This window comes from Brassica napus, chromosome A8 (assembly GCF_020379485.1).
Source record: "Brassica napus cultivar Da-Ae chromosome A8, Da-Ae, whole genome shotgun sequence".
NCBI lineage: Eukaryota > Viridiplantae > Streptophyta > Magnoliopsida > Brassicales > Brassicaceae > Brassica > Brassica napus.
The window spans coordinates 7607283-7617478 of NC_063441.1; the positions used below are offsets into that span (position 1 = coordinate 7607283).

Consider the following 10196-nt stretch of genomic DNA (forward strand, 5'->3'; position numbering starts at 1 on the left):
ACAATCAACTTACTAGTAACCTTAACCCGGACCTTACTGTGGATTTTTTTTTATCAATCCTACTTCACGGACGTAGAATACTCAAGCTCCGATCCATGGTTGACACACAAGATGCGAAGATTATAGAGAGTATACCATTGAGTCGGACTCACATGGTTGACAGAGATGGATGGCATTTCACTAAAAATGACAGGTATACAGTGAAATCTGGTTACCAGGTAGAGCGGGTTTACCCGGATGGAGAGGAATCACTACCGTTATATGGTCCAAATGTCACACCTCTTAAGGCTTTTTCCTGGAAAATCAGATGCCCACCGAAGATAAAACACTTTTTGTGGCAGATAGTTTCGGGTTGTATTTCGGTAATGAAAAATTTGAGGACTAGAGGGATATTTGACTATCATTTCTTTTTACTTTTCATTCAATTTCTTATTTCAGGTTGTATTCAGTTTACACATTTAGGTATAGTATTTTTTTCTAATCCTATGTACAAAGTTTATAACAATTCATCTATGCACCATGATTATAAAATACAAATATTAACTTGAACTTATATGTGAAAATGAGTTTTAATTATAAAATAAATCTCAAAAACATATGCAAAAAATAATCATAAAACTTTAATAAAATGATTTATTATTTTATGATTAAAACATCAAACAAAACCCGTTGCAACGCAACGGGCTCATATCTTGTTACATATATTCTTTCAAAATAAAGTACAACTATTTTTAGTCTCTTTCTGCTAAATCGAGTTAATTTTATTCATTATATTAGTTTGGTTCTTATCTTAGATGTGCAAGTATATATATTTTTTTAATATTCTGGTATATGTAAATTTTTAAAATAAAATTAGAAAATAAAGTGATGATCGGTATAAAGTTGCGTAAAAAAATATAACTGATAGATTTTAAAATGAAAGATTACTTTTTTATTTTAACATCAAGATTCTGTTGTAAACTTTATTTTTTTTATGAAAATCTATTTTTTCGTTTTCATATAAAATCTGCTGTCGTTCTAAAATTTTATAAATGTCATTTATAAAAGGTTATTTGAAAAATATAAGGAAAAAAAAACCTAAATAGAAAGAGAAATAAAAGAAAATAGAATTTTAAGTGGTAGCCACTAAATATATTTTGATTCATTAATGGTACTGTTGTTATTAAGTTATTAACCTTCATTAGAATTAACCTGAACTGGGACATGCAATGCAAGAAACTTATTTTTCAAATAATATTTTTTTTAAGAGGACCACGCTGGTCCACGCACATTTTTTTTCTGAAAAACATATAAGATGATATTTTACTTGTAAGAAATAAAGTTAAGAAAAACCCTCTGAAAAGTTGTCTCTGTATTTTCTCAAATAATCATAGTAGTCTTAAAAATCGAAAAAAGGCAGAGATGAGAAAGAATCAGAGGATGAAGATGATCAAAGTACAGAGTCTAAAGGGAAACTGAAACTAGCTTAAGAAGAAGGACCGGTCCAGTAGGATTTTACAGCGAGAAGGATCTTCTCAGGGATAAAAGGACCTTTCTCGTGATCCATAATTCGACTTGTCCACTTCATTCCATTGGTTATGCTTTGTATCTTCGTTAATATTTCCACAGTGTCCCTAAACACCACTGTTCCTTCTGGTCTCAGTATTCTATCCATCTCAAGGAGTATCAACGTCACGTCACACCTTTCAACAACAACAACAACACTGTGTTTATCTTTCTCTTTGTATTTGACATTTAGGATTAACAAATAACTTTTGCATAAAATGCTTAATTTTGTTGATTTACTTTGAAAATATAAACTTAATTAGTGTCTAGTAATAGGCGTTTACCTGTTCTCGTAAATGCTGAACAATCCACCAGCGTGAATAAGATCATAAGTTCTTGGATACGTAGAGAATCCTTCGCACCAGTCTTGATACGTTCCTATAAATCCCCTCTCATAAATCACACCTAACGTTTGCTTCTCTGCGTCTACAGGAACCACATTCATAACCCAAGATGGATATTTCACAATTGCTGCAGCAAACCCACCGAGGTATGCATTCATGTCCATAATGTTCCTGAACCTTCCTCTTGAAAGCTCTGGCATTATCTGCTTGTAATATGCTACTCTATCCTTCCAAACCTCATTGTCTTCTCTGAATATTTCAGCACTGATCTCCGGTATAGTTCCCTGGATAATCCTAGGTGGGACCGCAAATGCCCGGTCCGGCCAATTCTCCAATGCACCTCCTGCAAATTCATCTGGACTTTTTGCTTCTGGCAATGGCGTTACACAAGATTCTAATTCTTTATACCTGTCAAAGGTACAACATGAATTATGTTAAACTGTATCATACCGGAATGGGACATTTGCCTTTGGTTTCGAGTTGGAAACTCATGATTCAAATTTTTTAGCAATACATATATTGATTTTGAGCTTTTGGGAGGGGTTGAAACTGTGTACCAAGCGGAATCGGTTTGAACAGCTTTGGTGCATATGGGAGGAGATTTATGAACTCGTTTGAGTTTCTTACACTCAATGTGATTAATTGGCTTTTTCCAAATGGAAAAATCACCCTTCTCTGTAACTTTCTTCCAACAGAGGCTCCTTGCTGCATTTTCTATTGAATCTTGTTCTTGCTTCAAGTCCTCTTGTGATCTTTCCCAGCCTTTCCAGTGTTGCTTCCAGTTGATCGGTGGGCCGGAGAGGATCCAGTAACCGCCCGGTCTTAAAACCCGGTCCACTTCAGTTAAGTACAAACCATCTACATGCAACTAATTTGTTTTTTGTTAAGCTCCAATAATACTCAAAAGAAACCTAATGATAAAAATCAGCAAGAAAATTTTCTTACCGTTCTGAAACCAAGGAATCAAGCAACGAGAACAATGAGCAAGATCGAAAGCTCTGGCTGGATAAGGAAGCCTTATAGATCCCATAATCCCTATAATGGCAGGCACTCCACGTTCCAACGCAAACTGGACCTGAGCTTCATGAGTATCTCTTGGAGCAAAAGACATAGCCAGGATATCCCTCTTCAACAAGTAAGCACCAAAACTTGCAACCTAGACAACCAATTAAGATCATATAAAATATTAATGCCTTAAAAGCGGTTTTAAGTCGAAAGAAAGATGGGTGCATCTAAAAAGGTAGTAGAAAGCAAAACGTACACCACATCCTGTATCAATAGCTGTTCTCACGGCTCCATCAGTAAGAGGGATGAGTCTAGAGATGTCATCAATGTAAGCATCAGCACCACGTGGAAACCCGGTGCCACCACCAGGGAATCTAAACCGTTCACCTTCGACTTGAATCCAATTCTGGATAGCTTTCTCAATACTTAACTCTTTGTGTGGGATGTTATCGTACCAAGCATAGTCTCTGCTCTGAGGCCATTTGAATGGAATCTTGTAGTTTGGTGGAGGAGGAATTAGACAATAGAGAAGCTCATCCTTTGAAGGACAATGTCTCTCTCTGTACTTCATCATGTTCCTATCGAATCTTCTTCCTCTCTCTCGATCTTCACATGGAGTGTACTCGCTGAGAGACATGTCACATGGCTCCAAATACTTTATGGTTTGGTTCTTTTGCTTGAGCTCGAGTTTGTGATGGCTTTCGAAATCTAACTCGACTGGTTCTGAAGATGAAGAGGAGGACAAGGAAGAGGAAGAGGAGAGATTACCATCATCATTATCAGCAGAAGAAGAAAGTTTTGTCTGAGTCTTGGTTTCATCACATCCCATTCTTTTGTAGACCGCGGAGGAAGAAGACGGGACTGTGTTGGTTTGCCAAGATCCAAGAACGTACGACAATATGCAGAATCCACTTACACAGAGAATCCAAATAAGTCTCTTTCTCTTTGCTTCTGCATGGTGATGACTAGAGTTCTCTTTCGTCATTTCTGTAGAGCTGAGCAAAAGACTTGCGACGTTTATCTGATTTTTTTAAAGCTAAAAGCTAAGCATCAACATAAATGTTAAAACATGTACGAATGGTTATAGTGGAGCTCGAAACACCGAGGATAAGGGATCCACCATCAAGAAAAATACTGATAAAGAAACAACTCTGTCTGAATTTGTTTGTATAAAAAAGGACATTCGCTATCTATTATTTAGCAAAAGACAAGAACCACACTTATTAGATGTGGTCCAAAGAGGAGGACAATATATTAGAATTTGAGATAAACTTGGAGGATGACTAGCCTCATTTTTCGTTCTGCCATGTATAGCATACACACCCTGCTTCTAAAAGTAATAATATTCAAAGATGTGTGTGAAATTTTTACGGGTAAAAAACTCAAGATAGGTAAAAAAAACTCAAGATAAGAAAAACTACAAAAAAATTCACGTGGTGGCACCCATAACTTTGGACAATAGGAAATAACCCTTGTTCTTATTCCATTTTGATAACATATGAAAAAATAATACATGGTATTCTAGACAAGCAAGCACAATGTCAGAATTTTCTTGCCCCACAAAACCAATGCTAGAATTGTCGACTGAGCACAAGAATTCTTCGTGCGTGACATACAAATGAAGTTAATAAGTAAATATATTTATATACACTCAGAAACATGTGAAAACATCGAGAGACAGTTCGTGGGTGTTTAATAAAACGATACATTAGAGGCTAACTCGAGGGCAAGAGAACGTGCCATGATTTAAATTTTTTTTTTTTGAATATATGTTAAATTTATTTAAAAAAAACCCAACTTTTTTACAACAAGTGTGACATGTTTTGATTGTTTAAAGAACACTACAAAGTGTGAAACTCGTTAATCAACGTCTGGCTAACCAGAAAGTTAGTCCTCCAGCATACTTATGCTCTCCTAGTTGGCGTAAAGAAAGGCATCGGTTCCTTACTTGACGATCCAGAACTTTACCAATGTCTCTTGCTAATCTTGCGATTGCACCATGTCTTCTTTCGTTCCTTTCTCTCACAGAGCATGCACTGTTGCCTGCAGCGTGTATTGCACTAGGAAGTTTCTGAGGAAACCCCCGCTATCATCAAGTATCATGGACGTAAGTATAGGAGATATATCATTAAGGGTTATTATTGTAATTAGTGAATCCCTAATCCCTTATGTATTCTGTATAAATACTGTACAAAGACCTATCAATAAAGTATTCAGCCTCCTTTCATATATGGTATCAGAGCTGAATACGATACCTTAAAATTTTTTTTTCTCCCGCCGCTCTACTCTCATCCCTTCTTCTCCTTCATCCTCTGTTTCTTCTCTTCACCCGATTTTTCACCATGTCCGGTGGCTCACCAACCTCTTCACACGAGACGATCCTCGTCTCCGGTACACGTACGCTGCTCAATGTGAACATGGCCAACGTCACGAAGCTGACCTCTACCAACTACCTCATGTGGAATCGCCAAATCCACTCTCTCCTTGATGGTTATGACCTAGCTGGTCACGTTGATGGATCTATGGAGATTCCGTCACCAACACTCACAACTGATGGTGAAGTTACTATCAACAACGAATACTCCATTTGGAAGCGCCAAGATAAGCTTCTCTACAGTGCCCTACTCGGCACCATCACGGCTCCTGTCCAAGCGATCCTCACTACAACCACTGTGGGAACCAAAATTCACACTGTCGATTTCCGTTTAAATAAGAAAACTAGGAAAACCCTAATTTCCCAGAGGACCCGGATATCTGTTAATTACTACACGTCAAGCAATCAGAACACGAGAATAACAACGATAAAAATAAGAAATCGAAAAGAGAGCAAAGTAGATCTTATTCCGAATCTGCGTATGAGCGTTACAACAAGGTATAAGCCTGGGCTCGAGAGCTGTCGGCGAGATTCCTAGTTCTAGCAACCCTAAGACGGCTAAACCTAATTGAGTCGCAGCTCGAAATAACAAAAACGGAAAATTGCCTAAATTGCTCTAAGTGCTAAGTTTGCTCTAAAAAAGTTCTCCTTCATGCTCCTCGCCTAGAACTCCTTATATACTAGCTCCAAGGTCGGTTTACGCTTTTACTCTTCTGCCCTTAAGCCGTCATAGCATAAAAATGGAGATATTCCATTTTTCCCGATTTTCACAATTATCTTCAAAACTTCCGTATTTATCCGCGGAAACTTGACATTTATCCTTCCTTGTGGACCAAGCGTAAACCAGGCTGTGGTTTACGGGCTTTTGGTTAAGAAATCGCAGGATGGGCCTCGAGTCGTGTTTTAGGTCCCTTTGGGCCGTCTTCCGACTCGAAGCGTTTACTACGATTTCTTTCGACAAAGAAAGAACTTTCCGCGGTTTCTAATCCACGAAGTTTGATCGATGATTTAGAATAGCGGAAAATATAGACTGAGCTCGCTACGGTCTTCGGGAGATAACATTTGAAGGTTTGACGAGAATGCATGTACTGATGTCGTACTGATGTTCGGAAGAGCTCGGTCACTATGCAGCGACCGAACTTTGGCTCGAGCCCGGTCGCTACGTAGCGACCGAGCTTGGCTCGAGCTCGGTCGCTACGTAGCGACCGAGCGAGACGGACGCTCGGTCGCTACGCAGCGACCGAGCTCGAGCCAAGCTCGGTCGCTACGTAGCGACCGAGAGGGACGGACGCTCAAACGCTACGTAGCGACCGAGCTTGGCTCAGGCTCGGTCGCTACGTAGCGACCGAGCGAGACGGACGCTCGGTCGCTACGTAGCGACCGAGCTTGGCTCGGGCTCGGTCGCTACGTAGCGACTGAGCGAGACGGACGCTCGGTCGCTACGTAGCGACCAAGCTCGAGCTCGGTCGTAGCGACCGAGCGGGACAGACGCTCGGTCGCTACGTAGCGACCGAGCTTGGCTCAGGCTCGGTCGTAGCGACCGAGCGGGACAGACGCTCGGTCGTTACGTAGCGACCGAGCTTGGCTCAGGCTCGGTCGCTACGTAGCGACCGAGCGAGACGGACGCTCGGTCGCTACGTAGCGACCGAGCTTGGCTCGGGCTCGGTCGCTACGTAGCGACCGAGCTTGGCTCGAGCTCGATCGCTACGTAGCGACCGAGCAGGACAAACGCTCGGTCGCTACGTAGCGACCGAGCGACACGGACGCTCGGTCACTACGTAGTGACCGAGCTTGGCTCGAGCTCAGTCGCTACGTAGCGACCGAGTTTGGCTCAGGCTCGGTCGCTACGTAGCGACCGAGCTGTGTGCATGCTTGGTCGCCGCGTATCGATCGAGCTTGGCTTGTCCGCGGTCTGATTTCCATACTCGAGTTTGTCCGCGGCCGATTTGGATACATGTCCGTTGCCTTCGGACAATCGGTATTTAGTGGTTCGATTTGGATACATGTCCGTCTCGCTCGGTCGCTACGTAGCGACCGAGCCTGAGCCAAGCTCGCTCGCTACATAGCGACCGAGCGTCTGTCCCGCTCGGTCGCTACGACCGAGCCTGAGCCAAGCTCGGTCGCTACGTAGCGACCGAGCTTGGCTCGAGCTCGATCGCTACGTAGCGACCGAGCAGGACAAACGCTCGGTCGCTACGTAGCGACCGAGCGACACGGACGCTCGGTCACTACGTAGTGACCGAGCTTGGCTCGAGCTCAGTCGCTACGTAGCGACCGAGTTTGGCTCAGGCTCGGTCGCTACGTAGCGACCGAGCGGGACGGACGCTCGGTCGCTACGTAGCGACCGAGCTGTGTGCATGCTTGGTCGCCGCGTATCGATCGAGCTTGGCTTGTCCGCGGTCTGATTTCCATACTCGAGTTTGTCCGCGGCCGATTTGGATACATGTCCGTTGCCTTCGGACAATCGGTATTTAGTGGTTTGATTGAGATTTGGACGATATTTTACTGCAAGGCTCTTCGTGAAGATATCTTTACGAAGATTACTTTTCGTAAAAACGTTTATGCTGATTTTTACGGACTTTCAGACATTGATTCCGTCGTGACCGATTTTGACCCCAACAACCACCACTATGAAAGGATGCTGAATACTTTATTGATAGGTCTTTGTACAGTATTTATACAAAATACATAAGGGATTAGGGATTCACTAATTACAATAATAACCCTTAATGATATATCTCCTATACGCCCCCGCAAGATGGAGGTACTTGAGTGACTCCAATCTTGTTCATAAGCTCAAGAAACCGAGGTCGAGGAAGCGGTTTTGTGAGTGCATCAGCGAGTTGATCTTTCGTGGAGAGGTGTGAAACTCTTAGTGCCCTAGCCTGAACGTGATGTCTGATGAAATGAAAGTCGAGTGCTATATGCTTCATTCGTGAATGAAAAACAGGATTTGCAGCGAGGTAGGTTGCACCAACATTATCACAGTATAGTACTGGCATCTCGGGCAGTGGTATGCGCAAGTTTGTAAACAAAGAACATACCCATAGTACCTCAGAAGCAGCATTGGCAACAGCTCGATATTCCGCTTCCGTGGAGGACCTAGCGACGCCGGTTTGTTTCTTTGAGCTCCAGGAGATCGGATTGCCACCAAGATAGACTATGTATGCATTCGTGGAGCAGTAATCATCCGCGTCACCGGCCCAATCAGCATCAGTGTAGGTGATGTTAGGAGTTTTCAAGGCTGCTAAGACAAATGTTGTAGTATAAAAGATTGTCGAACCAGTTATGAGGGATATCAAAGCACTGAGAATGCAAGTACTCACTTAATCTAAGTGCAACCAATGATTTAGATGGGTTTTTAAACTATGACTAATTAAAAGGAATAACTAAATGATACTTTCTTAACTATTGGAAAAGAGAACTCATGGATATAGGGATTAGACCTCGGGTGATCAAGTTTCGAACTAAAGATGGCAAACGATCAATCAATCTATTAACCTTAAGCTTAGACGCAATCCTAAACAAACTCTATGTCTAGATGAATGTTCATTTACTAAACACAATTCAAACATCAAATGTCTTTGGTTGAATATATGAAAGCAATCATTACTAACAAGTCTATTAGCTATCTTAGCATCTCTAACAACAAATGTCTTTGGCAGAGCATGCTAAAAGCCTAGGAGAGTTGTCTCGGGCATTTCATCGAACACCTTTCGGGTGAGAAATGCCTAAGGATCAACAATTGAGTGGCCAACTCAGAAGATGCTTTATGTTCACTCTACTAGCAAGGAAATATGAATGATCTACACTAAAACATCCTAGTTCTAACCTAATCACCCTTAATCTCCCTAACCCATGAATTCAAAAGGTGATTACTCACTAATCTCCATGATCCCTCTTAAACCCATGTTGGATTTCAGATTAATCATGTAGAGAAATACAGGAAATAAAAGGAACACAGAATTTCAATAACAAAATTGATCAATTGATTCAAAGAGATCACTTTCCAAAGGTTTTTGGTGGTTTTTCTAAGAACAAAAGATAATCTGCCTCCTGGTGGCTTACAGAGTAATAAAACATAGGTTTAGAAAATAAAAACGTGCATAATGAAATGACCAAAATACCCTTGAGAAATCACAAGTTCGAGCAGAAACAAAACACGGAGCGACCTCAGCCCGTCGCTCCGACAAGTCGCTCCAGGCTTCGGGAGCGACCTCGCTGTGTCGCTGCGAGAGGTCGCTCCGGGCTCGTTCTCGCGTCTCCGGGTGATGAAAACGCGAGCGACTTCTCCCTGTCGCTCTGGTATGGTCGCTCTGAGCTTCGGGAGCGACTTCAGCACGTCGCTCTGGAAGGTCGCTCCGAGGTGTAAATGTGTGTCTCCAGACGTGAAAACGCGAGCGACCTTGTGCAGTCGCTCTGGATGAGTCGCTCCGGGATGTGGTGCACAGCGACCTCATGCCGTCGCTCCGAGAGGTCGCTCCGGCAGTGTTCGTCCAAAGATCACTCTAATCACCTCCTTTTGAGCTCCAAATGCACCCAAATGTCTCCAGAAACTCCATGTGGTACTCAAATACCTGATAGAGACATATGCATGCAAAATGCAACCTAGACATGGCTAAGTCCTAATCTATATGATGAAAATGCACATGAATAAATGGATAAAACAATGTAAATATGCAAGATATCAACTCCCCCAAACTTGTTCTTTTACTTGTCCTCAAGTGAACTTTCTAGAACTTGCAAGGAGAGAGGTTTGAAGGTGGGAGCTCATAGCCAAAAGAAACACAACTAGCGAATATAATTAGCACACTCTCTTATTACACTCTAGCTTCTCTAGGCCTATCTCAAATCCTTTTGTCCCTACACTCATCATCAAGCATCCACACATTCAAATCAACCAACTCTCACATTCATTAAGCACAAAA

The 10196-nt window shown here is 42.0% G+C and overlaps 1 protein-coding gene across 1 annotated transcript; it reads right to left on the minus strand.

Moving 5' to 3' along the window:
* Positions 1-1329: 1329 nt before the first annotated feature.
* On the minus strand, positions 1330-4056 carry LOC106418933 (probable methyltransferase PMT18). Its single transcript, XM_013859667.3, has 5 exons — positions 3151-4056; positions 2835-3045; positions 2447-2747; positions 1830-2297; positions 1330-1682 (listed from the first exon to the last, which is right to left on the minus strand). The coding sequence occupies exons 1-5, from the start codon at positions 3877-3879 to the stop codon at positions 1466-1468; spliced, it is 1926 nt and encodes a 641-aa protein (XP_013715121.2). The 5' UTR covers positions 3880-4056; the 3' UTR covers positions 1330-1465.
* Between the last annotated feature and the right edge of the window lie 6140 nt (positions 4057-10196).